The 26,270-nt window shown below is 49.0% G+C and overlaps 1 protein-coding gene across 11 annotated transcripts in view; it reads left to right on the plus strand.

Annotated features, from left to right (window-relative positions):
• RYR1 (ryanodine receptor 1) overlaps positions 1–26,270 on the plus strand; it is a 145,620-nt gene that overhangs the window by 106,627 nt on the left and 12,723 nt on the right. For 4 of the 11 annotated variants that reach the window (XM_054999019.1, XM_054999022.1, XM_054999020.1 and 1 more), the window contains 15 exons: positions 389–466; positions 1,345–1,444; positions 1,969–2,048; positions 2,878–2,954; positions 4,237–4,310; positions 5,098–5,115; positions 12,555–12,635; positions 13,757–13,845; positions 15,023–15,151; positions 16,258–16,362; positions 18,785–18,814; positions 21,632–21,713; positions 22,847–24,150; positions 24,729–24,802; positions 26,028–26,232. In XM_054999019.1, coding sequence (XP_054854994.1) covers positions 389–466; positions 1,345–1,444; positions 1,969–2,048; positions 2,878–2,954; positions 4,237–4,310; positions 5,098–5,115; positions 12,555–12,635; positions 13,757–13,845; positions 15,023–15,151; positions 16,258–16,362; positions 18,785–18,814; positions 21,632–21,713; positions 22,847–24,150; positions 24,729–24,802; positions 26,028–26,232 — 2,526 coding nt within the window. The remainder of the gene's footprint in view (positions 1–388; positions 467–1,344; positions 1,445–1,968; positions 2,049–2,877; positions 2,955–4,236; positions 4,311–5,097; positions 5,116–12,554; positions 12,636–13,756; positions 13,846–15,022; positions 15,152–16,257; positions 16,363–18,784; positions 18,815–21,631; positions 21,714–22,846; positions 24,151–24,728; positions 24,803–26,027; positions 26,233–26,270) is intronic. The other 7 variants (XM_054999024.1, XM_054999030.1, XM_054999026.1 and 4 more) reach the window with 3 other exon arrangements.

Consider the following 26,270-nt stretch of genomic DNA (forward strand, 5'->3'; position numbering starts at 1 on the left):
CCTCTTTTCCCAGAAAAAAAGCCCTGGCAATGATTATATATTACTATATTGAATATCCATCATGCTGTGTGCTATTGTATCTGTAGCATGTCTGTGACACTGTGTAGGGAAAAGCCCAAACATCAGCATTTCTCAGAGACCATTCTTACCAATCCCACAGTGTGCAAATGTGGGTCTTTAGAAAATGTTCGTCCGGCCACAAGACTCAAGGCTGTCAGAATTGCCCGTGGCTGATTTTTCTGAACGTTGTGCTAAATTGCAGAGTAAATCAATTGCTGCAGAGAACCAGGGGCAGATGTTGAGAGGGAACCTGTCTGATGTGTGTGTTGGGTGGAGGCCTGTGTGCTGTGTGCCCACCTCAATTTCCCTTTTCTCCCCCTTGCTTCAGAGTTGCCACATAAATGAGGATGAGGGTGAAGGAGATGGTGAAGGCCAAGAAGAGGAAGAAGCTGAAGTTCCCTTTGAGGTAAGCGATCTTTCTGTGCTCAGCCCTTCCCCAACTGGTTTCCAAAATTTCGATGAGCAATGTCCATGTATTCTCTTATGCTAAGGTTGGAAGAAGGGCCTTCAAGGTCATTGAGTCCACCTGGCCTGCTTGAGATAGGGAATGCGAAGGTAGACTATCCCCAATAGATGGTTGTCTGGCCAAAGAGCTGCAGTGAGGGAGGGCCAACCTGTCACTTCTTAGATAAATGGTCAAATTATAATGATTCTAATAACAGTCAATGTATATACCGCCCTTCAGGACAACTTAATGCCCACTCAGAGCAGTTTACAAAGTGTGTCATTATTATCCTTGCAACAACTGCCCTGTAAGGTGGGTGGGGCTGAGAGAGCTCTGAGAGAGCTGTGACTGACCCAAGGTCACCTGGCTGGCTTCAAGCAGAGGAGCAGGGAATCAAACCTGGCTCTCCAGATTGGAGTCCTGCCGCTCTTAACCACTACACCAAACTGGCTTTGCTGAACTGCTCTTCATTTTAGGAAGTTTTGCTTACAAAGTGTGTCATTATTATCCTCAGCCCCACCCACCAAACTGGCTTTGCTGAACTGCTCTTCCTTTTAGGAAGTTTTGTTTGAATCTGTCTTCCCAACCCAACCATAAGGTCTAGAAACTCACTGATTCTCCCCCAAATGCCAGTATCTTGTGGCTTCCCAAACCAGGACAAAGATAGGCTGGTGGTGTTTGAATGCCTCCCCTGGAACTGTTTGCAATTTCCTCTTCGGACCAGCAGCCCCAGATAGTGTAGGGAGCCGGTACTTGATGCCCAGCCACTAGGTAGGGAAGTGCCTGTCACTGACCCCACACCTCCAGTCCTAAAGCACTCACGCTCTTGCCTCCCACAGGAGAAGGAGATGGAGAAGCAGAGACTTCTGTATCAGCAGTCCCGCCTGCACAACCGTGGGGCAGCCGAGATGGTTCTGCAGATGATTAGCGCCTGTAAAGGTCAGAGGCAACCCCTTTCTGTCCCCCTTTTCCGCAGCAGCTGATGGATCGTGAGCAGGACAGAGTTTTACTGGGCTCTTCATCTCCAAATGGAAAACTTGTCTGTTGCATGGGGCAACCTCTGGAAGACTGAGGTTGCATGCTTTATCTCAAGTCTAGAAGCGAAACTTGTTTTATAAAAAAAAAAGTTATTTTAAAAAGCCAAGGCCCTAGGAATCTGGTTAGATAAAGCTGGTGAACTCACAAATGCACAGAAAACACCCATCCTGCCCAGAAGTGCAAAAATATGTCCAAGTTCTTAGGCTCTTGCATTCGTTTTTTTTCAGAACCAAAGTCAAATGTTTACACTCAAGCATTGCTTAGAGTTGGGCAAGAAGTTAAAATATTCTATTAGGGCCCAACCTCAAGGTTTTAGGTTCCCTTCCTCTTTGGCCCTGGCTGGAAATGGGCTCTTTCTCCATCCACACCCAGCTAACATGCTCCCAAGAAGCCAGTTTTATCCATTCTTCTTTCTCTGTTGGCAGGAGAGCCGGGCACCATGGTATCCTCCACTCTGAAGCTGGGCATCTCTATCCTGAATGGCGGCAACGAGGATGTGCAGCAGGTATGGGGGTGGGGGGCTGAGCTTGGTGAGTTCCTTTAGTCATACTAAGCCAAAGAGTATCTGCAGATCAGCAGGCCGCCAGTGAGTCCCAGTTTCACTGGCAACTGTACAGCCAGTTGGGGTTTTTTTGGAGAGAAAAAAGAAGCCTGTATGAAGCAGGGAGCTGTTCCAGTTGGCAGCAGAGGGTAGGACCCGAAGCAATGGGCTTAAATTACATGCACAAAGGTACCGGCTGGATATTAGGAAGAACTTTTTCACAGTCAGAGTAGTTCAGAAGTGGAATCAGCTGCCTAGGGAGGTGGTGAGCTCCCCCTCACTGGCAGTTTTCAAGAAGAGGCTGGATGAATACTTGTCAGGGATGCTTTAGGCTGATCCTGCACTGGGCAGGGGGTTGGACTAGATGGTCTGTATGGCCCCTTCCAACTCTATGATTCTAAGCAAGCAGTAACTAGCTGAGAAGTAAGACGTGAGTAGCCCCTAAGCCGAAGCGATCACAAATGTTTCAGCGAGAAATTAAGTGCAGAATTGAAAGGGAATGTGGAGCAAGCTAAGAAGTTTGCGGTGAAGGGCTGTGTAGGAGATCTGGAATGGAGAGATAGAGAATTAGGGCAGAGCAGGGAAATGGGGTGGAGGGTGGCTGCTGAGAGGCAAAGAGCGGGATGTGTTTGGCAAAGTCAGGAGGGAAGGAGAAAGGCTGGGTCGTATTTGAGCATACGAGGATGAAGAAATGGTGGGGAGGGAGGAGTCGAAAAGGCAGAGGTTTAAAGGTCCGGTTTTCCTGTTCCCGTCCCGCGTCATTCTCCAACTCTGCCTTCCTCCCTTTCTTCAGAAAATGCTGGATTATCTGAAGGAGAAACGGGAGGTGGGATTCTTCCAGAGCGTTCAAGCACTCATGCAAACATGCAGGTACATAGCCTCTGTCCTCTCACCGTTTCCCTTCACCTGCCTTCTTCTGGGAATGGGGGATTTGGGGAACTGGAGGTGGGTCTCCTCATCTCAGGGTCTGACATCTGAGAGCCCTTTGGCAGGCTTTACTAGGCCCAAACCATTCTCTAGCAGAACTTGCCCCGGCCTACAATGGCTTCCATGTTTCAACTCAGCTGAAAGGAGACTCATGTTACAACATCATGTCTGTAGGTGTTTCTGTGCCAGTGACGGCACTTCGTTGCCTGTTGGTTGCTGAGTGTAAGAAACACGCAGACTGGCAACAGAAACTCAGTGTTTCTGGAAAGATAGTGGACGCCATGTGCTTATATACTGCCCTTCTGAGCAGATTAGTGCCACACTCAGAGCGGAAAACAAAATCAGTGTATTATTATCTCTGTAATACAGTTGGGGAGCTAGGCTGAGAGGAGTGGCTTAGCCAAGGCCAACTGCTGAGCTCATGGCAGGAGTGGGAGTCGACCTAGCAGAGTGCTGATTCACAGCCCAGCCACTTGACCACTATAGTACAGTTTGGTGTAGTAGTTAAGAGCGCAAGACTCTAATCTGGAGAGCCGGGTTTGATTCCCCACTCCTCCACTTGAAGCCAGCTGGGTGACCTTGGGCTAGTCACACCTCTCAGAGCTCTCTGTCTCACCACCTCACAGGGTGTTTTGTTGTGGGGATAATAATGACATACTTTGTAAACGGCTCTGAGTGGGTGTTAAGTCATCCTGAAGGGCAGTATATAAATCGAATGTTGTTGTTGTTGTTACAGCAGCTCTTATAATCACTGTTCTTATAGACCAACCTTCTAAGTGGGCTAGTGCCCCCCTCCTACTAGTGAACATAGTAAATGTTTATTGTTATCCTCTCAATACAGCTGGGGAGCTGGGCTGAGAGGAGTGGCTGACCCAAGGCCACCTCCTGAGCTCCTGGCAGGAGTGGTAGTCGAACGAACAGAGTGCTGATTTGCAGCCCAACCACTTAACCAGTGGTTAATAACCACTATGCTACAGCAGGTGCCATGTAGACTTCCATTCTTTCCTTATTCTTTGGGATGATCTTTTGTTAGCACGCTGGAGGAAGGTTTAAAATAAAAGCACCAAATTATTCCAGAAATTCCCTTGTTAAGGTTTATCTCTTAGTCTGAGAGATGCTAAAAGTGGAAGGCGAAGTCCGTGGGTGCATGTCCATCCCACCTTCTGCCACGTCCGCTCCGTCTTTCCTTGCGCTTCTCACCTTGCTTGTTTCTCTCTGCCTGCAGCGTGCTGGACCTCAACGCCTTTGAGAGGCAAAACAAAGCCGAAGGACTGGGCATGGTAACGGAAGATGGGACGAGTAAGTCTTCTGCCCCTTTGCATCCCTTCCCAAGGGTACTAGACACGTCCCATTCCTGGCCACTCTCCTGCCCCATACGGCAGTTCAGCAAGCTGGCCTTTACCCCTGTCCTACCACCCATCTTTGGACAGCCTGGTCCTTGCCGTGCTCTTCTTTAAGAGCCCACTGGAAGACACTGTGGGCAGCGTAGCGCATTTTGAAAACTGGAGTTCAGGTCCTGTGCCTTGTTCCCTCCTCTCCTTCTGGAAATGGAACAGTCTATGAGGTTACCGTGGGACTTGGGGCAGGACTGGAAGCCCGGACTCCTGGGTTCTTCTTCCATGCCTAGGTAAGGACAGAAGTTTGGTGGGCTGGTCAGCTGTGATCGGGATTCTCTCCGTCCCTGCCCTAGAGTCCAGCAAGTCCTCAGGGCTAGATCTTCTCTGGGTGCCAGCCCAGACTTCCTCACCCTCCACCTCCCCAGTGCGCTGCATATTCTGTTTGTGTTCACAGCTTCTTCCCATTGAGATGTGGATTAATGTTGAGATTTTCTAAAACCAATAATGGATTCTCACCCTCCCAACCCACCTGGCTCCCTTTGCTTCGGGTTTCTGGATCTTTTCCGTTTTTCCATTCCACATTAATTTCGTTTTTAATACACGCTGGGTATTTTCTTTTCTTTTGTTATTTAATCATCTCCTTTACCTTCTTTTGCTGTGATGTGTTGCACTCACCTCCTCTCTCCCCCTCCCTCCTTCTCTTCCCTCCCCCTCCCCCTCTCCTGGTCTCATTGATGCCCCTCCCTCAGTCATCAGTCGTGAAAATGGTAAATAACCCTTTTGCTTTCCTTGAGTTTTTAATTTTTTTAAACAGTTAGTTTCTTGCTTTTTTAAAATTTCGTATTCTAACCTGATGGGTCTAAGACTGAAAACTGATCAGAACCCCTAACCCCTTTTTTCCCCTGCCCTGGCTTAGAACCTAACGTCCTACCGGGTCTAGATTGTCTGCAAAGGGTGTGCTGTATATCTGGTTCAGAAGAGGCAGGGTTGCAGGCATTTTGTGGTGAGGTTAAGTTCTGAAATCAAAATTGTTGATGTAGGTGTAATTCTCCCTGGAAGCTAAAATGACAAAACTGAGGCTATTGTACTTTGTTCACATTATGAGAAGATAAGATTGTCTGGAAAAATCAATAATGCTAGGAAAAGTGGAAGGCGGTAGGAAAAGAGGAAGACCTAAAACGAGATGGCTGGACTCAATAAAAGAAGCCACGCCCTCCAGTTTGCAGGATCTGAGCAAGTCTGTTAATGATAGGATGTTTTGGAGGTCTTCCATTCATAGGGTCGCCATAGGTTGGAGGTGACTTGACGGCACATAACACACACACACACACACAGGTCTCAGCAGGAGTGAATCCATAGAAAGTAAACTGGAGAAGGGGGTGTAGAGGATTCTGGAGAGGTGTCTTGACTTGAGTCTTGGTCCAGCTTAGGATCTTTACTTGATTGGCACATTGGAGGACCCCACTTTGGAAAGAGACTTCAGTGCTCGATATCATCTTTCTTCTTTTCTCCTGCTCCTTTTCACAGGGGAGGGTGGGGGCAAGGAAGATTCATTGTCATAGAATTCTCCTCCCTTTCCCATCTGCCTTTCCCTCCCCTCCCTGTGCATCCACTCATCCTCCACTTTTCTCGGTGGAAAATAGTAAAGAGTCCAGTAGCACCTTTAAGACTACCCAACTTTATTGTAGCATAAGCTTTCGAGAACCACAGCTCTCTTTGTCAGATGCAACTATCTCTCTGACAAAGAAAGCTGTGGTTCTCGAAAGCTTATGCTACAATAAAGTTGCATCTGACGAAGAGAGCTGTGGTTCTCCAAAGCTTATGCTACAATAAAGTTGGGTAGTCTTAAAGGTGCTACTGAACTCTTTACTATTTTGTAACTACAGACTAACACGGCTAACTCCTCTGGATCTATTTTCTTGGTGGAGGTCTGTTGAGTATCCCTGAATTGGAAGAAGAAACAAACACCACTAGGACCTTTACTACAGGGGTACTTCCATCTCTTGCATATGCCGGTAGTGTTTGTGCACTCTCTTCCTTTAAACCCCCTGCCCCTAGAATGCTCATGATACACTAACCTGTTTTCACATGGAGGCCGATTCCAGACGGGCACAAGTAAAGCGAGTGCTTTCGCTTTTCCAGCGACCTCACTCGTAAAAACCCGTAATGTCCCGTCCCTGCTTACCTCCGGTTCATGGCGCTGTGTTGCGCTCCAGAAGTGGACGGTGTGAACGCCGTATTGCAGGTTTGCACACTTCTGGACACTTCGTCGCCGTGGAGAGGCCCTCCCCTTTTCCTCCTTCCTTTGTCGGCTGGCTGGCAACAATATTCCCTTAATTTTTTTTTTAATACCGGGCGCCATTTGCGCAGTCGCACGTTTGCACAAATGCACAAATGCACAAAAGTTGACGCTGCGTATTCGCATACCTGCACATTTGCGCATTTGCGCATTTGCGCAAAACACGTAATTTTTTTTTTAAAAAAAACTGAAATGCGAACCAATGAAGGCCCCCGACGTCAACTGTGACGGGGAGGAAACAACCAATCCCGGGTACCTCAGTTGGCCGTGCGAACATCCGGAAGCGGGATGGCACGGCACGCTGTGAGACAAAGCGGATGGAGACGAAAGTGAACGTGTGGCCGGTAAGCGATTATTTCCGCAGAAAAACCGCAATTTCTGGCCATCTGGAATCGGCCGGAGTTCCATTTAGTTATCCTTGTTAATACCGGGGCGTAGCCTTGTGAGTCTATTGTAGCAAACCAAACCAAAAGTCCAGCAGCACCTTAACAACCGACATCCTCAGATACAGTGGGATGAAAAAATTATGCTTGGTGTCTCTCTGTGCAGCTTCTCCCTCTTTCCCCCTCCCCTTCTGTAATTTTCTGTAAAAATGAGAGAGATTATTTGCTTTCTTCTCATTGTATCTGAGGAAGTGAGCTCTGCCTCACAAAAGCTCATACTGGAATTAATGCTGTTTGTCTTTAAGGTACTACTGGACTTCTCTTTTATCCTGGTTAACAGACTGACGGACCTGTCTTCCTTCATGAATTAGTCTAATCCACCTGCCCCAGTGTTCTTTGCAAGAGTCCTAGCAACCAGCAGGCTCTGTGTATTCCACATAAAGCACGCTGTGTCAAGCCCACACTTGATCTTATAGTAGGGGATATCTGGAGCCATGTTTTGCAACATTGAGGATTTCTGTCGTATTGCTTTCACATGGCGAGGTATAGACAGATAAAGACATATTGTTCCTGGACTGGTGTGTTCCTTGGAGACTACCACGTCGCTATGAAAGAGCAAACTAGCCCCGTTTTGTCTCCATGGCTCCCATCCTGGTGTAACTTTGTAGGTCTGAGGGCATGTTGGATGTTCTGTCCTTAGAACTGTGGTAGTAAATAAGCTCTCTGGTTTCAAAACGTAGTGATACATGCAATTCTTATATTTCCCCCTCCACCTAGATGGGAGCCTATTGAGGTTGGGACGTTGGGTTGCTCCTTCCACGTAGTATCTGGGGGTTTTCTATCAGGGTAGCAGAAGATGCCAGCACTGTTAAATGGAATGAATTTACGCCCCCTTAAAACTGGCATTAATCTCTTTTCTCCCAGCTCCCAACATCATCTGGCTGTCCTGAGGGGGTTCTGATCAGTATGGGTTGGGCTAGTGGATTAGCAAACCATTTGGCGCATGCATTTAGCACAACAATTTAGCTGCAAAAACACCCCCCGGGGTCTAATTCCCCACCCCTTCAGTTGGTTCTCAGCCCACTAACAGCTGTCCCGTGCTTTAACCATGGTCTCCAAGCTAGTGCTCTTCTAAATCACATCTCACTCAAAGTCCTTCACTCCCAGGAAACAGCCTTGCTGGACATATTATGATCAGAAGAACACGTTTACCCCTTCGCAAATACTGCGATTTAATCCTTTGTGAATTTGCAAAAAGCAGGCCATTTCTGACACCGTCCTTCCCCTCGTTTCTCTGTTTGGAGTAAGCGCAGACACTTAATAGATGTGACCACAGTCTGTATTATATGTGTGGTAACTGTGTGGACACAATTTCAGCTTGTAGTTTTGCTGTTGCAATGATTTCTTCAGTAACATTGTGATACCTTTTGTATTTGTAATTTTGCTGTTAAAATACTGTATTCCTAGTACTCACCTAATGTGCTTCCAGTGTATTTTTGTGAGGTGTGTGCAAACATAGTAATAATAGCATAGTATCTTTGTAGTACCTGAGTGTAGTAGCTGTTTTAGCTGTGTTGTGTAGCAATGTTGCAGAGCAGCCATGTAGTATTTCTGTTGTAACTTATTCAGCAGCAGCACTGCACCTTTTTTATATCTTTCCCGTCTGAAGAAATGGGGCATGTACGTAGTGAATATGAGCGGCATTCTCTGTATGATGTCAAAGTGCTAGCATCGTTTATGAGGCTCGTAGTGCTTGTCATAGCTGCGCTGAATCTTTAACAGCTAAGTGTAGTGTTTGTAGTAACTGAGTTGCATAGTGAAATTAGCAGTGTCTTTACAGTCATTCTTCAAGATGTTTTAGAATAACCAGTGAGTTTCTTTGTAGTGCTTGTGATCTTTATGAATAGTGTGGTGAATTGTGACAACTTTGTTAGAAACTTTTTGCTTTTATCAGAACATATTAGTAAGGCACCTTACTTCTGTGTGTATCTGAGCTTAACATTGTCGCATTTTGTAGGAATGACGTTCTAGATGCGCTTCACACATACGCTGCATTTGTAATAAAGGATTCTGTTGTCCTTTTAGTAACTCTGTTTAGATGTTGTTTTGCGGCCATTGTTTAATGTTATAGAATGAGAGTATCACTCACGTAACAATCCTGTTGTAATAACCATCTTGTCCTTATAAATCTTTTGAGCCATCCTTGCAGAAGTTCTGTTTCACTCTTATTGTTGTAATCTTGCTACAGTAATCACGCTGTCTTCATAGTAACCTTGTAGTAACTACAATGTAGTAGCTCCATTTTAGCTATCCTTGTAGCAGCTCTGTTTCATTTGCCTAATGCTCAAGAGTCTGTCACAATAATCCCGAATCCTGATATATTCAATGTGTTGTCTTTGTAGTATCCCTGTAGCAACTGTGTTGTCCTTGTAATAACTTTGCTGCATTCTTGTTCTGTGATCTAGGCGTCTGTTGCTATAGTAGTTCTTGGACAAAGTGTTATCCATATGATATCCTTGTAGTAATTGTGTTGTTCTTGTTTAGTTGCTCTTCCCTTCAGGTCAACTCCTGTTTTTAATGCTCTAGAACCTTTCTTAAATCAAAGCAGACCCAGATGGTTTGGGGCAGCACTTTTCCCGGTCTTGCCCACACCCAGTTCCACCCTCCGAGGGCCATGAGAGTCTCAACATACAGGGAAGTCAATCAAGAGGGGGAAGATACCCAGTAACGACTTGACTTTGTCCATAAAATGGAGGTGGCAACTTCATAAAAAATGGAAAAGGGCTGGTCATTAATGCACGAGTACCAATATGAATCTACCCGGAGGAATGAAGAGGGTGCTTGTAAATTGGGCTCCCTAGTCAGCATTCTTGCTCCCTCACTGCTGGATTCATACCTTCATTAATGACCAATGCCACTCAATGAATGGTGTGACCCAGTCACTGACCTTCTGCAACTAATTATATTAACTCTTAGAGACAGGGTGAAATCCTGAGTATCTTACTCTCATCTTACTCCAGCTTTACTCTTACTCTTTTTAAACTTTTTTCTTCCCTGGTCCTGTTGATGATTTTTCTTTATTCTGATCCGTTGCTTGGAATTTATTCCATCCTTCCTTGACCTTTGTACCCCTTTACTTGCATTTTACTCAGAGTGTCTCTCCCTTGTTGTTGGAAGGTGCTTCTCCCAGAGTTAACATTTTAAAATTTGGCCACAATATAGTTTAAATTAGAAGGAATAAATCAGTCTTTAACATTGATTATGGCTATTAAAACTCTTCCCACTTACCCAGGTATACTCCCATACAGGGCTTTTTTTCTGGGAAAAGAGGTGGTGGAACTCAGGACCGCACAATGACATCACTTTGGGTCAGCTGGAACAAGGGGGGAGTTTTTTAAAGTTTAAATCACCCTTGATGAAAATGGTCACATGGCCGGTGGCCCCGCCCCCTGATCTCCAGACAGAGGGGAGTTTAGATTGCCCTCTGCGCCACATGGCAGGGCAATCTAAACTCAGGGCAATCTAAACTCCCCTCTGTCTGGAGATCAGGGGGTGGGGCCACTGGCCATGTGACCATTTTCAAGCGCTGCCAGAACTCCGTTCCACCGCGTTCCAGCGAAAAAAAAGCCCTGCTCCCATACACCACTTTCAACATTTGCTCTCTTCTTCTCTACCATCGTCCCTTCACTAAATACTCTAGTCCCCTCATTAGATGTACAGGGGTCTTGCAAGGGACTATATATGTCAGCTCTGTACCCTTGCTGGAATTTCACAGATGACACACAATTACCATGTTATGCACACAGTCCCAGCCCCTTACACAAAGAAGCCACAAGATCCCCTAACACAATGCATGTCACTCTTGATCCTACTAATGCTGGGGCCAATTCTGCAGTCCGCATTTTGGTTCAGCTCCCCTAAATTCCAGTCGTCCATGAATACCTGAATGCTTTCGTCTTTTGTCCAGAAAATAATTCTTGAACTCCACAAGCCCAATCGCCTTAGGCTCTTGAACTGCTTACTCAAGAGTTTTAACCCTTGTTGTGTTGAGGACCGCTATCAGGTCAGCTTGTAGTTGGCAGGCCTTAATTTTCTTAATACTATGGTTACCATGTAGGAGGACCCTTCAGAAGTTAGCATGGGCGAGAACTGGGCAGTGCAACCGGAGGCTCTTTAACATTTGTGCCATGGCCATTTGTGCCGCAGAAGAGGCAAGCTGCTTTTTATTCAGAAACATAGCTGAGGAAGTGGATTGCCTCTTCAGCTGTGGTGGGAACTTCAAAGACAAACTTTTGTCCGTCAGCATTTTCCTCCGTCGTATTCACCATGAAAGTGCAGTGGGAATCGCTAGCGGTCCTCTGATGATAATTTAATGTCACACATTTTCCTCTCCTCCTTTTGTTCACTCCCTATTTGGTCCAGTTTGGAAACTGATGTAGACATCACCTTACACGCACTTTAGAGCCAATCAACCAGTGCAATCCTATGCAGTTACTCCAGTGTAAGCCCACTGAAGTCTTAGACTGGATTAACATTTGCCTAGGATTGCAGTAGACATGTTATACAGAAAGAGATGGTAGACTGAAGTGTTGGAACTCTGGGTTGTACCACATTCCTTGCTTCTTCCTGACACTTAAAACTCCCCAGGAATGTTGTAAAGTAGCTTACTGGGGAGAGGGTTTCTCTCTGCTGTGCAGGTTTTCCAAGGAGGCACTTTTTTTTTTTTAGCTTAGAGGGGCTCATTAAAAGTGTGTCCCCCCAACCTGCAGTGGAATAGCCCGGCCCCCTAAGTGCTTCCTTCTCACACCTCATTCTGCTTAATGAGCATGTTGGCGAAACGTCAGGAACTACAATGCCAAGACCACAGCAATACAGCCCAGAAAACCCACAACAACCATCGGGCATGTTGGCTCTTTCTTCCCCCTTTTACTCCTGCGATATTTCTTTGAGTTAAGTGGCCAGGGTCCCATTGTCCTTATCTTGGGATTCGATCACTCTCTATTGAGCAGGCTCAGAGCCAAGCCACAAGTGACGCCTGACACAGGTTGGACACTTGTCAGCTTACTTCAAGTTTTGATGGGAAATGTAGGCGTCCTGTTTTTACAGCTTGGCTCTCCATTACAGCTGCAAGACCAGGAGGCCTACATTTCCCATCAAAACTTGAGGCTAGCTGACAAGTGTCCAACCTGTGTCAGGCGTCACTTGAATGACACTTGAACGGCAAGTGAGCAGACTCTCGTGTATTCCTCCCTGCTCACTTGCGCTCCCCTTGATCACTAGTGAGAGCTAAGCCCCGAGTGAGGTTTGCAGGATTGCGCTCCGATTGGTGTGCCAGGAGCATTCTTGGAGTGTGGATTGCCTTGTCGGAACTGCTTCCCCTTCTTGTACCCAGCGTTGGAGAATCCCCGCTTGCACTAACCGCATCCTCCACCCCCCCCGCCCCTTGCCCCCTTCCCCTTCCCCCACGTGGTTCCTGCTAACGTTGGCCAGTTCTGTCTCTTCCCTTACCCCTTTCCCTTTCTAGGAGAGAAAGTGATGGCAGACGACTTGTTCACCCAGGACCTCTTTCGGTTTCTGCAGCTGCTTTGTGAAGGACACAACAACGGTGGGTTCACAAAGGCAAGAAGAGACAGGATTGCCTTGGGTGGATTTGGAAATTGTTCAGGAGCCGATGGATACTCTAGAAGGGGAAATGGGAATCGATATGGATATGGGGTGGATAAGTGGGTGGGTGGGGCAGGGTGCCCTTAGCTTGGTGAGAGGGGACTTATGAGCAGAATGGAAGCAAGAAGGATTGCCCCTTGGTTAGCAACTAAGAGCCAAGCTACAAGTGAAGCCTGACACAGGTTGGACACTTGCCAGCTTCCCTCAAGTTCTGGCGGGAAATGTAGGCAGCTTGGCGGAATGTTGGACAAGTGACAGTTGAAAAGTCGGTTGGACAGCAGACGGAGAGCCAAGCTGCAAGACCAGGACGCCGACATTTCCCATCAAAACTTGAGGGAAGCTGACAAGCGTCCAACCTGTGTCAGGCGTCACTTGTAGCTTGGCTCTAAGAAGAACATATTGCTGGTGGGACTGCCCTTTAGTCTCCTGCTACTGGGCAATGATCTTTGATATAATTGAAACAAAATCACAGGCTATAATATCCAACCAACCCCTGAACTTGTTTTGCTTAATTTATGGGATAACGCTGACATCCCAGCAATTCGTAAGGACCTGGTTGCAATTATGTCAAAATCCTGGAAGTCCAAAATTCCACTTACAGTTCAACCATGGCTTAATAAATTGTGGGAATTTCTCACTACGGAAATAGTAAAGAGTCCAGTAGCACCTTTAAGACTAACCAACTTTATTGTAGCATAAACTTTCGAGAACCACAGCTATCTTTGTCTGACGAAGAGAGCTGTGGTTCTCGAAAGCATATGCTATAGTAAAGTTGGTTAGTCTTAAAGGTGCTACTGGACTCTTTACTACTTTACTCCTATACCCAAGTCTTCCAAAACCTGTGCTGTTTCCTGCTCAGCCACAAAATTCACTATGTGACGTTGAGCTAATCTCTCACACACACTTATGCACACACTCACAAGCTCTCTCTCCCTTTTCCTCTAACCTACCTCTCGGGGTTGTTGTGCAGATAAACGGAAGTGGGGGGGGAGACCAAAGCAGTGATGTCCATGGCCAGAGCTGCCCCCATCTTCACACCCCCACTGTCTTATGCTCCTGCAGACTTCCAGAACTACCTGCGGACGCAAACGGGGAACACAACCACTATCAACATTATCATCTGCACCGTGGATTACCTTCTGCGGCTCCAGGTGAGGGCACTTGCATCTTCTGTCGGCCTGTGCCTCCTGTACTGGCTGGGCTCGCCATCTAGCCAGGAAACTCCTTACCAGCTTGGCCAGAATTTCACCCACTTTGCCCAATGTGGTCCTGTGTCCTTAAAATCTCTTTTCTAAAAAATGGAACCTGGCTCCTTTTGCAAGGGAAAGACACTCTGCACATGCTCACAGACACTCTGTTCTTAGGTCACTCTCCCTCCCTCCCTTCCTCCCTTCCCCCTTTTCTGGGGAATAGTTTTCTGCTTGTGCTCAAAAGCATTCCTGCCAGGATTTTTTTCTAATCATAAGGGGGCAGTGAGCAGTTTTGTCCACAAAATGTTCAGACATCACAAAATAAACCGTAGTTTGTGCTCCCTTCCCTCTCCTTCTTACCTTTATGCACCGCACCAAAATGGAAGACTTCCTGGTCTTCAGTTGAACCCCGGTTTGTTGGATGGTCTGAATTCATGCAGATGGGGATTAAATTTTTTTTGCCTACAAACTGGGATTCTTAAAACAAGATTAAACCACAGACTGGGATCCCAATTCCTGGGATAGAGACAAACACCAGCTTGTTAAAGCCCCTGTATTCAGACATTGCTGAATCTCCAATGCACCACAAAGGCTTCTAAACCTTCTTAAAGTCTTGTCTCTGTGTTGGGCTGAGGTGGAGAAAACACACAAGCCCCAAAGATTGAGACTTATTCAGACTGCACTCAAACTGCGGTTTGCTTATCACATTGCAAGGCAGCCAAAGTGTCCTCTTTTAGTTTATAGGCTCTCTCTGAATGGTTTTGCTGCAGCTGTTGGCTGTATCGCTCCCCCTGAGTCTAACTAACATCTTCCATTCTTCTCTGTGGCACAGTCCATAGCTGCCTTGCTCTCTAGGCTTTGGGTCAGATCCTACATAAAAAGGGAGTCCAGTCCTGTGCAGGGCATAGTCCCTAAATGAGAGGCACTGGAGGGTGTGTGAGTGATACATCTCAGGTAACAGGTGGGGGAATCATGCCTGCTCACAGGTCTTCAAACTCTGGATGGGATTATTGTCAGTGTATTCTGGCACTGCTTAAAGAGATCTTCCACTGGCCCTAAGCTGGGTGGGAAGTGGGGCAGGTAAAGCTGGCTACCGTTTCAATCGCTCATACCCTTCCTCTTCCTGCTCAATTCCTAGGAGTCGATCAGTGATTTCTACTGGTATTATTCAGGCAAGGACGTGATCGATGAGCAGGGCAAGCGCAACTTCTCCAAAGCCATGGCTGTGGCCAAGCAAGTCTTCAACAGCCTTACCGAGTACATCCAGGTAAGGCCAGGGAGGGCACCCCAGGCGGAAAGAGGTCCTGCTGCCCAAGCGACTTTGCTAGATCTCAGCCTCCTCCTGTTTCATGCTGACCAGACATAGTGGCCTAGGTGGGAACCCACCCAGAGTTGGGCCCAAGGCCGCCAGCCAAGTTAGAAGGATCCATCCAAGCATTCCTCACAAGGGCAAGATGGCGGCTGGGATTGAAAAAACATGCGGGGGGAGAAGAAGGAGGCGGGCTCAGGCAAGCAGAGGCAGATATGGCAGCCCAGAGTGGCCTGTGGCAAGCAGGGAGTCTCCCAGCATTTCCCCAGCCCCTGGTCTCCAACCCATCACCAGCACACAATCCCTCGTCTAGAGGTACTTTGCCAAGACTTCCCCCAGACCTACTTTCCCCCTTTGTTTGCTCTTTCAGCCCTCTGCCTTCCCCTTCCGTTTCTTGCTTCCGAGGCCACTGCGTCCCCCTGTGGTCAGCCACCCTGTCTCCAGGCCTCCTCTCTCCCTTAGGGCCACCTCCACATTTATGAAATGTAACTTGCAGGCTTGTACCACCGGTGTTTGCCTCAAGGCCTTGGGGCCTTTCAACCTCCATTTGGTTTTCACTGAATAAAACCAGATTCTCTCCCCGCCCCTGCCCCCAGCCCCATTCTGTTAGCACTTTAACGGAAAAAGTGTGTTCTTTAAAAACTTGTCTTTCCCTCCTCTAAAGTACGGATAACAAAACTGGAAGACCAGCTTTGCTTAGCGAAACTGAGTGGAGGTTGAAGGGTTAAATTCTTCTCCTTTCTCTGCATGGCCTCATGGCAAATTGAGGCTGTGCAGGTTTGCATGGATGGAGATGCTGGCACCAGTTTCCTGATTTCCAACTCCACTCAGTTTCCCCTCCGTCAGCCTCTGACTTCCGCCCACCAATCACATGCCCTCCTCCGCTCTGCGGCACATCCCTCAACTGACCAGTCACCCTCAGGCGCCGCATACCTTAAGGTTCTGTTACACCTGTGAATATTCAGAAGAACTAGCATGTCCTCAAGCAGCCAATGGACAGCCCGTTTAAAGTCTACAGTATGTGACTGCGACGGATCTGTCTCCCCTTGTTTTGCCTTCTCCAGGGACCATGCACCGGGAACCAGCAGAGCTTGGCTCACAGCAGACTGTGGGATGCTGTCATCGGCTTCCTCCATGTATTTGCTCACATGATGATGAAGTTGGCCCAGGTAAAAAAAAAAAAAGGAGGTCTTTGTCCAAAGTTTGAGAAAGGACAAGTGGCAGGACTATGACCAGGGTTGCTCATCAACAGCACACATGAGCATGGGTGTAGCAGCAAGCAGAGGGAGCAGGCACCAAGGGAAAGCGAGCCCCGACACCCCATCTGTTATCCAGACCTGTGGACTAAAAACTCTCCGTCTTTTATGCTATGCTGAAGCAATAGACCCCCAAGTTCCAGGTGTCAGTTACAAACTGATGAGCCAAAAGTCTGAGAAACAAAGACTTTGTCCGTTATGTAGCCCAAAAGGTGGACTTGGGTGCCCCACCCTCTCACAGCAGAGTAGCCGGATCTCTGGGATTTGATGCCACAGTCCGGGCCAGTAGCCAGATTTGCTGATTGGCAAACCAAGCTCAAATGTTTACGTTCCCTTTACCAAGCCAAGATTGCTGTTTTGGTTGCCCCAAATCCCAGCAGTGAAGCTAACTTTTGGCACATTTTGTAGCCCACCTCATGCGTTTGGTAGCCAAACTGTGTCCATGGAGGCTGCAGGTTGGTGGGCGTTCTACCCAAAGTGAGAAACCGAAATGCTCCAAATTACAGAACCCTTTTACTATTTCTTCCCATCTTTTGCAAACAAGCCATTAAATATCCCAGTTGGCTGCTGGCTGCCCTATACGGACCATCATCTGGACAGCTGTAGGTTCAGGTGTGGGTTCTGATAGGGCTTTACAGTCTTGAGGAGCCCCCTTCTTGTGGTGGGGGGAGGGAGAAGCAGCATGAATATGGCAGTGATGAGGAGTGATCTGGGGTGGGGGTAGGTTGTCTGTGGCACAGTCTTCCTTTTAATCTGCACTAACCCCGGGCTCGCCTGCTGTGTTCCTCTCCTACCCGTCCCCAATCTCAGCAACAGCTTTGGGTGTTCCTTTCAAAAAGAACCATTTTTGTATTCCACCATCTGGCCTTCCTTTATACCACCATGTCACCTTCGCACTTAAGGGAAAGACACGTGCCCCCCTCCCCCATGTTGTACTCTCTCCCTTCCATCTTCGAACTCACCTAGAAATCTGGAGAGAGTTCTTCGGACTGCTTTTGCAAGCCCTTTTCACAATTGTGAGAGGGCAGAAATTTTTAGCCCTGGGATGGGATGAACCCTGCAAGAGGCATTTCACTTGTTGTCGTGCCTGCCAAGAAGATAAGCCCCAAGGCTGGGACCAGCCGAGCCCTCATTCTGTGACTGGCGGCTTGCACCCCGATGTCGGGCAGGTCCAAATAGCAGCACTACTGGTTGGTGTTGTTTGAGTGGCTTAAAGAGAGGGACTGAAATCACATGTGCATTGCAGAGCATAGGACGGTGAAAACATGACGGTTATGTGCCACGATTCCTGATCAGGATGGGTCGCCGTGTTAGTCTGTAGCAGTAGAAAAAAGCAAGAGTCCAGTAGCACCTACAAGACTAACAAAACCTGTGGTAGGGTAGGAGCTTTCGTGAGTCGCAGCTCACTTCTTTTCTATCGATTCCTGGTGCTGTGGTATGAAACATCAGCAGGGAAGAGAACAGACATGCCCCCAATCTTGTCTCTCATTTAGGGAAGGGGCCTCGTAGCCTTGGTAGGGGAGAGCAGCGTAGGACTGGAGAGAGTTCCCCCCAGACAACTACCGAGTTCCATGGAGTGTGGTGGACTGGAGAGTGAGGGCTCCTGCGTTTGATCTGGGCTGCGTTTGATGTGTAGGGGTTTGGTGAGCTCTCTGACAGTCTTCCGGCAGATGCTAGATACTCCTCTGTCAGGGATGGAGCTTTCGTGAGCTTTGGCTTTCCTGCATCAAGCAGGGGGTTGGACTGTACGGCCTCTAACGACCCTTCTAACTCTAGGACTCAGGGAAGGAGTGAAATCTAGCAGTTAAAGGATGGAGAGGAGGTTGGCAAGGAGCCAAGCTTCCTGATTTCTCTGCCCTCCCCACAATCTCTTCTTCCATTGGAAAGCAGCAGGGCTTTTTTTCAGCAGGAACGCGGGGGAACGGAGTTCCGGAACCTCTTGAAAATGGTCACATGGCCGGTGGCCCCGCCCCCTGATCTCCAGACAGAGGGGAGTTGAGATCGCCCTCCGCGGAGGGCAACTCCCCTCTGTCTGGAGATCAGGGGGCGGGGCCACCAGCCATGTGACCATGTTCTCCGAGGGCAACCCACTGAGTTCCACCACCTCTTTTCCCAGAAAAAAAGCCCTGGAAAGCAGTGATGGTAAAGATCAATGTTGTCCGTTCTCCCTCTACCTACCCCAAACACACACACTTGCACATACAACCTGCTCCCCCAAACAGAGAGGGCAGCTAATCTGAGCAATAAAGGAACGTGCTGGATGGTACACCTGGCAAAATACAAAAATGTTCTTGAAAATGTTTCTGAATAACATTTTTATTCTGATGTGTGACAGATGACCCAAATCCCAGGACTTCGAAACGGCGTAAGAACCTTTTATGTAGCACGCAGCCATCTCACGCCAGCGCATAACGCCTCTCTCTTTCTCTTCCTCCCCTCCCTCCTTCCCTCTGCTTTTCTGTCTCAGTGCCCCCTTACCCTGCCCCTTCTTTTCATCTGGCCAGACCAAGTTATAGTGCAGTTGCACAGACCCATTTGTGTTTCTGTCCCAATTTTAAACTGGTTTTATAGGGTTGAAGCCGTAGTAAGGGGAGGCCAAAGCAAGAGACAAGTGCATTTTGGACGGCACCTGTCACAGGCACCTCTTCTGTTTGGTCGCCTGAAGGTGAAATGGGTTGAGCCAGGTCTGTGTGGGGCTGAAGAAGGTAGGCAAGGGTCAGGAGTTTGAGATGACCAATTAAAAAAACCCTTGGCTCCCTATGTCGCCTGATTTCTGCTGAGTGGGTAGCTGCAATTCCATCCCCAGGCCATCTGTGGCAGTAGCGGGCAGATAAGCAGCTCTCTCCTCAGCCAAGCTGCTGCTTTGTCATAGAGAGGACAGTGCCTGGTCCTAGAGTTCCTGGCTTGAGACCCCCTGCCTCCTTTACAATATTGTACTCCTGGGACAAATAAAGCCTACAGTGCTCAGAACAGAGGTAGAACTGGAGTTTTAAAAATAAATTAATTAAGGATGTACAAGAATATGTAATCCACAGATCCTCCAAACCCCAACAGCTAAGAGAAAAAGAGGAAAATCTTTAAAAACAGCCTATGTTTTAACCTTCAAACCTGCTTTTCACCAGCCGGGATCCATTTTTTAATGCCACAAAGCAGCACAAGGTGCAAATTCCCATGAAGCACGATCAGGTGATCTTGGGCCAGTAATTATCTCTCAGCCTAGCCTACCTTGCAGGGGTCTTGTGAGGATAAAATGGAAAAGGAGAGCCACGCATCACTTCCTTTTGAGGAAGGATGAGTTTTAAAAGATATTCAGAAGATAGATCACGGGATAATGAGCCAGTCTTGCCATGTTTCCTCCAGACACCAAAATCTAACCCCGCTTGCCTTCGCTATATTGTCGAAGGCTTTCACGGCCGGAGAACGATGGTTGTTGTGGGTTTTCCGGGCTGTATTGCCGTGGTCTTGGCATTGTAGTTCCTGTCGTTTCGCCAGCAGCTGTGGCTGGCATCTTCAGAGGTGTAGCACCACCTCTTTTGGAGGTGGTGCTACACCTTTTCCACCACCTTCCTGTATGGAAAAGCTTCCTTCCTAACTCACCCACCCAAGGCCCCAGTCCTAGCAAAGCAGGGGCAAATGCTCAGCTTTCCCCCAGCATCCCTTGGCTCAGGGACGCATTTGTGGTTGATCTGGCCTGATTTCCTTTCTACGCCTGCAAGGGCTGGTGCTGGCCCGTCACCCTGGCCCCCCACTTCCTCTCTTTCTGTCCTCCCTGCTTCTCTCCGCCCCTCTCCACCACCCTCACAAATGGGGTGGGCAAAGGGCCCTGCTTGGTCATCGCTTTGGCTTGCTGGCTCATGCCCCATCCCAGCGTGTTTTGTTCCACCATGGGCTTGGGGGTGGGGTGAGTGGGAGAGGGGAATTCAACAGATGCACATCGGGGGATGACTGCACCCTCGCTGGCACCCTCGCTGGTTGGGAGCTGCAGCTGGCGTGGCGCCTGGCCAGTGAGGTTGGGTAGGATCCCTCGGATCCCTTACTCGAGTGGACAGAGACTCCCTCTAGCACGAAGGATCTCTCAGCAATCTAGAGCAGGGGGAGCCTCCTTCCGCTGGCGGAAAGCCCCTCTACTAGCGGAACGGGATCCAGCCCGTTGTCTCCAAACCCAACCCAACCCCACTGCTTCTTGCCATCTGCTTCAGGGTAACCATGGGCATTTCTGCATTCCAGACTTAGTGAGTTAGCTGTTCCCTCTTCCCAGGAAGCCTTGGGAATCACGCTTCCATGCGGGCAGGAATATTCCACAGAGAGTTCGTAGTACCAGTCAGTACTTCCTAAGGTTTTTTTTGTGGGTGGAGTGACTGCACGAGCGAAGTAAAGGTGCTACAAGTTTGTAGTCTAAATGACACCCAGCGTGTTCCTTGCGGGAGAGAGCAGGCAAAGAGGGAGAGTCCCAGTCCCAGCATCCTCTTCTCAGTGGGGTGATGTGGGAACGGGGCTGGGAAACGGCAGCGGGGAGGGAGGCACCCTGGGGATGATCTCCTCCCTTCACCAAAATTATCTCTCTGTTGCGCTGCCCACGAGGACCAATTTCGGAGCGAATCCTACCCAGAGGTAAGAGGGGGAGTTGCCACTTCTCCCGAGGGAGACATGCGCCCCCTGTTTCCGTGCACATTTTACGGCAGCTCTTGGGGTGGTCCTTCAGGGGTGCTGTTCTCTTTCAAGGAGGGTTCAAAGCTAGAGGGAAAGCAGGCAGAGGGCATCTGGGCAGGTTGGCAGCGAGAGCCAAGTGTTTTCTTCACCCAGGGCAGGGTTGCAGCCGCACCTGGTAGCAGGCTGAGTTGGACTTACCTAACCTGACTTCAGATACCAAACTTCTGGCCAGGCGCTGTGATACCTCCTGGTCATAAGGCAAACACCGTTGGAGGGTTTGGTGGTCACGGCCTGGCATCTGCTCTTGACAGAGTTACAGCACCATATCTCCATCCCCACACTTACACCTGGCCTGGTCTCTGCAAGGAGCTGGCTGGTGTGTGTGTGTGTTTAGATAAAAAAGAGTTGCAACGTGGGATGTGAGCATGGCAGGTGCGCTGGGTGCGCGTTCTTGGGGACAGGGAGGGAGGAGGCAGAGATGCCCCTCCCCTCCCGCAGTGCTCAGTGCCTTCTGCTCCCTTTCCCGCTCCAGGATTCGAGCCAAATTGGGCTTCTGAAGGAGCTGCTGGATCTTCAGAAGGACATGGTGGTGATGCTCCTGTCCCTGCTAGAAGGTACGAGCCTTGCGCAGTTTCCCCCGTATTCCTCTCTGGCTTCCCAAGGCCAGCGTCCGGTGCTGGAGCAAACGTCTGGCGTGGATGCACACGAACGTGCCTTGTAGGGAGCCGCACCCTTGGTCTGTCGAGATCAGTCTTGCCTGTTCTGACTAGAAGCCCAGCACCGCCAACCTGATCCTTTTCACTGGAGATGCTGGGGGGGTTTGAACCCGTTGACCTTCCGTACGCAAAGCAGATGCTCTCCTACTGTATTTTGAGGTCTCAGATTCAGTCTCCAGAAGCAGGGATGGAATCTTTGCGTGAGACCTTGGAGAGCTGGAGCTAGTACAGGGCTGGCTGGCTGGCTGGCTGGAGGATAGGCAGCTCCGTACCTGTTTATAGCATTGGTCCCTCTGTCTAGCTCAGTCTTGTCTGCTCTGATTGGCATCCGTTCTCCAGCACAGAGAGGTCTTTTCCTGCCCCAGGAATCCATTGAAGTAGAGATGCCAGGGGCTGAACTCAGGCCCTCTGTTTGCTTGCTTTATTGCACTGTGCTATTCCTTGTTCCCAATATATCCTCTCTCTGCTTCTCTGCTTCTCCACCTCTCCAAAGACCTTTCCCATGCCTGCTTGCTGGTTCTACCGTCTTTATTTCCTCAAGTGTCCCCATTCATCAACATACCTGTCCATTCATTCTTGTCTGCCCTCTGACCAAGTGTGAGAAAGGAAACCGCTGTTTCTGTTTTCAGGACATTAACTTAGCGAAGTACAATAATGAACAACAGTTAGGACATTCACGGAAGGAGATACAATAGAGCATGGTGGGAGAAAATCTGAAAAACGAGCATCGAGCCGAGCAAAGAGATGGAATCTTTCTGAAGCAAAGGATAACTAATTTACACGGGCATGTTTAGCAACATGGAAAACTCCCTAGCTGGCATATATCTATATCAGCAGACAATACCCAGCAGAGTAGTATATAGACCCTGTCCCTCCCAAAGCATCTCTGTGAGCTCCTTCTTGCAACACAGCCCGATAATCTGGGTAGAAAAAAAATGCACCATCCCAGCCACCTGTGGGTCATACATCTTTCTTCAACACTTTTTCCCATTACTGACTTGGTTGCTTTTGTCTTCCTTGCGTCTTCTTAGGAAACGTGGTGAATGGCACCATCGCACGGCAAATGGTGGACATGTTGGTGGAATCCTCCAGCAACGTGGAGATGATCCTCAAGTTCTTTGATATGTTCTTGAAGCTGAAGGACATTGTGGTGTCGGATGCCTTCCGGGACTATGTCACAGACCCGCGGGGGCTTATCTCCAAGAAGGATTTCCAGAAGGCCATGGACAGCCAGAAGCAGTACACCCCCTCCGAGATCCAGTTCCTGCTGTCTTGCTCGGAGGCCGACGAGAACGAGATGATCGACTTCGAGGAGTTCGCCAACCGCTTCCAAGAGCCTGCCAAAGACATCGGCTTCAACATCGCAGTGCTGCTAACCAACCTGTCTGAGCACATGCCTCACGACAACCGCCTCAAGAATTTCCTGGAGCTGGCGGAGTGCATCCTGAACTACTTCCGCCCTTACCTGGGCCGCATCGAAATTATGGGCTCTAGCAAGCGCATCGAGCGCATCTACTTCGAGATCAGTGAGACCAACAAGACCCAGTGGGAGATGCCGCAGGTGAAGGAATCCAAGCGGCAGTTCATCTTTGATGTGGTCAACGAAGGGGGCGAGTCGGAGAAGATGGAGCTCTTCATCAACTTCTGCGAGGATACCATCTTTGAGATGCAGATTGCGGCGCAGATTTCAGAGGAGGAAGGGCAGGAGGAGGAAGAGGAGGAGGAGGAAGGGGAAGGGGCCGAAGGTGGGGAAGCCGAGAAGGTATCAGCACCATCGGAGGCATCCTCAGCCTTTGGGGAGTTTGTGGAAAGTGTCATCAACTTCTTCCGCATGTTCACCTACCGCAACGTCCGCCGGCAGTTCCGCAAAATCAAGAAGATGACATTCAAGGAGATGGGCGTTGGCGTGGCTACTTTCTTCTATACCGTCTTCATGGGGATCCTTTTCTTCTTCTGTAACATCTTCAAGGGTATCTTCCTGCTCCTCTGGAAGACGCTGTTTGGTGGCGGCCTGGTAGAGGAGGCCAAAAAGATCACCGTGACCGAGCTGCTGGCCAGCATGCCCGACCCAACGCAAGACGAAGTTCATGGGGACGTGGCCCCCTCTGAGGAGGTTGAGCAGATGGCCGAGGAAGGGGAAGAGGCAGAAATAGCGGAGCCCGGCAAGGAAGAATCTCCTGTGGACGGTGACGAGGTCTTTGGAGTAGACCCAAAGAAAGAGCATTTCCGGTCCATGGCACCTGATGCGCCTGGCGGGCTTGGGGATATGGGAGACACGACTCCGGTGGAGCCTCCCACACCTGAAGGATCACCTATCCTTAAGAGAAAACTGATAGTAGGTTTGGAGGTTGAGGAAGTTTCTGTGAAGGGGTTGGGAGAGACTCCTGGACAATGAGCGGGAGAGGTGGGGGCAGGGAGCCAGGAACCCTGGATCCCCGGTTTACAAGAAAAAGGAGACTTGCCGGGTACAAGCCAAGGGTTGGCAGGTCAATTCTCTACTCTGGGACTGGAGACAACGGGGACTGCAGACAAGCGGAAGCATCCTGGGTCTTCGTTGCCGGCCTGCACCAGATCGTGCTGAAGCTAGGGGAGCCCAAATCTCCTCACATAAAATACTCCCTTTGTAGATCAAGCTAGCATGCCAGTGAGAAGGTTGTCAGCTTGTTCCTAGTTTTATGGAGGCACATTCAGACAGTGTATCCCTCTGGAATAGTAAAGCCCAAGGATTCCCATACCGTATGGCTCCGAGATTCTGGATCCTTTTTGTCCCTCTTTAAAAGGGCATCTGGGATCCAAGAAGACTCCTCTTTTCTGCCAATGTTTCTGGGCTAAACCTGTGAGCCAAACATGCGCTGGTTTTGTTCCCCACCCTTGGGATATCAGGTCACCAATCTGTATTCTCATGACTGACAGGTTGAAGGGGAGGAGGAAGTGGAAGCAGAACCAGAGAAGATCGAAGAACCTCCAGTGGAGCCCGAGAAAGCCGAGTGAGTGTCTTGTTACCGTGAGCTGGGTTAAGTGGCAGGGCTGCAGTGTTACAAGGCAGCAGAACAGTCCCGGTAGATGGTAGATGGAGTGCCCAGTTCTCCTGCCTTCACCTTCATTTTATGGAAAGCGCAGGGTTCCGGTCCTGCTGATGGCGAAGATATGCTTGAAAGCCAGAGAGGTGGTAGTAGAAGGCTAATCATAAATGGTTCCGGGTAGGGTTTTACTATCCTTTCCCCTCCCATCACCAGCAAAACCAGAATACGGTATGTAAAACTAAGAACAGCCATGCAGTCGTACACAGTTCCCCCAGGCTTAGTGGATCGAAAGAACTTTTTCTTCCTCTTCCACAATACTTGAATTTAGGAGCACCTGGTGAAGATGATTAGCAGTAGATTCAGGGCAGGCAGAAGGAAGAACGCTCAACAAGTGAAATTTTTGGAATTCACTGCCGCAGGGTATTGTGATGGGCATTAGAGAGCTGCTGCAGCACAGAGGCTAAGGGGTTGGGCTGTGAATCATCATTCTGTTGGTTCGAATCATTCTGCTGATCCTGCCATGAGTTCAGCAGGTGGCCTTGCGCAAGCCGCTCCCCTCAGTCCCAGCTCGCCAGCTGATTGTGGGGATAATAATTACACTGACTTTCTTCACTGCTCTGTCTAGAACAGCAGTCTATAAGCACAGTTATTTTTACGAGAGCTGCTGTAGCACAAAGATTGAGTGGTTGGGCTGTGAATCAGCACTCTGCTAGGTTGATTCCCACTACTGCCATGAGCTCTGCAGGTGGCCTTAGGTAAGCCTGTCGTCTCAGTCCCAGCTCGCCAGCTGTATTGTAGGGATAATAATAACACTGCCTTTGTTCACTGCTCTGACTGGGACACTAATCTGTCTAGAAGAGTGGGATATAACTGGAGCTAGTAGTAGCAGTAATAGCAGCAGCAGTAGTATAACAGGTCTTAAAAGGGGGTGGGACAACTTCATAGTGGACGCACCCATCAATGGATACCAGCCAGGATAGCTAAATGAAACCTTCATGGTCAGAGGCAGCACACCTGTGAATACTAGTTGTGGGATAGAGGGGGCAACCACAGGGGAGGCCTTCAGGGACGTCTGGCTGCCCCCTGTGGGAAACAGGATGCTGGAGCAGATAGAGCAAACGATCTGAACCTGGAGGGCTGTTCTTGTGGCCTTCCGTAAGCAGCTGGTCTTTCCTTTTTCTCCCTTCAGTGCTGAAAATGGAGAGAAGGCAGCAAAAGAGGAAGAAGAGGAGAAGAAGAAGGAGGAGGAGGAGGAGGAGGAACCTAAGAAGGAAGAAAAACCCAAACCAGCTGTCCCGGAGAAGAAGAAGGTGGAGAAGCGGGAGAAGAAGGAAGCCGAAGAGGGGGGCATGGAGTTTTGGAATGAGCTGGAAATCCAGAGGATAAAATTCTTGGTAGGGGCTGTTTGGAGAAGGGGTTGTGGGAAGGTGGG

The sequence above is a fragment of the Eublepharis macularius genome, chromosome 15 (assembly GCF_028583425.1).
Source record: "Eublepharis macularius isolate TG4126 chromosome 15, MPM_Emac_v1.0, whole genome shotgun sequence".
In the NCBI taxonomy this organism is placed as follows: Eukaryota; Metazoa; Chordata; class Lepidosauria; order Squamata; family Eublepharidae; genus Eublepharis; species Eublepharis macularius.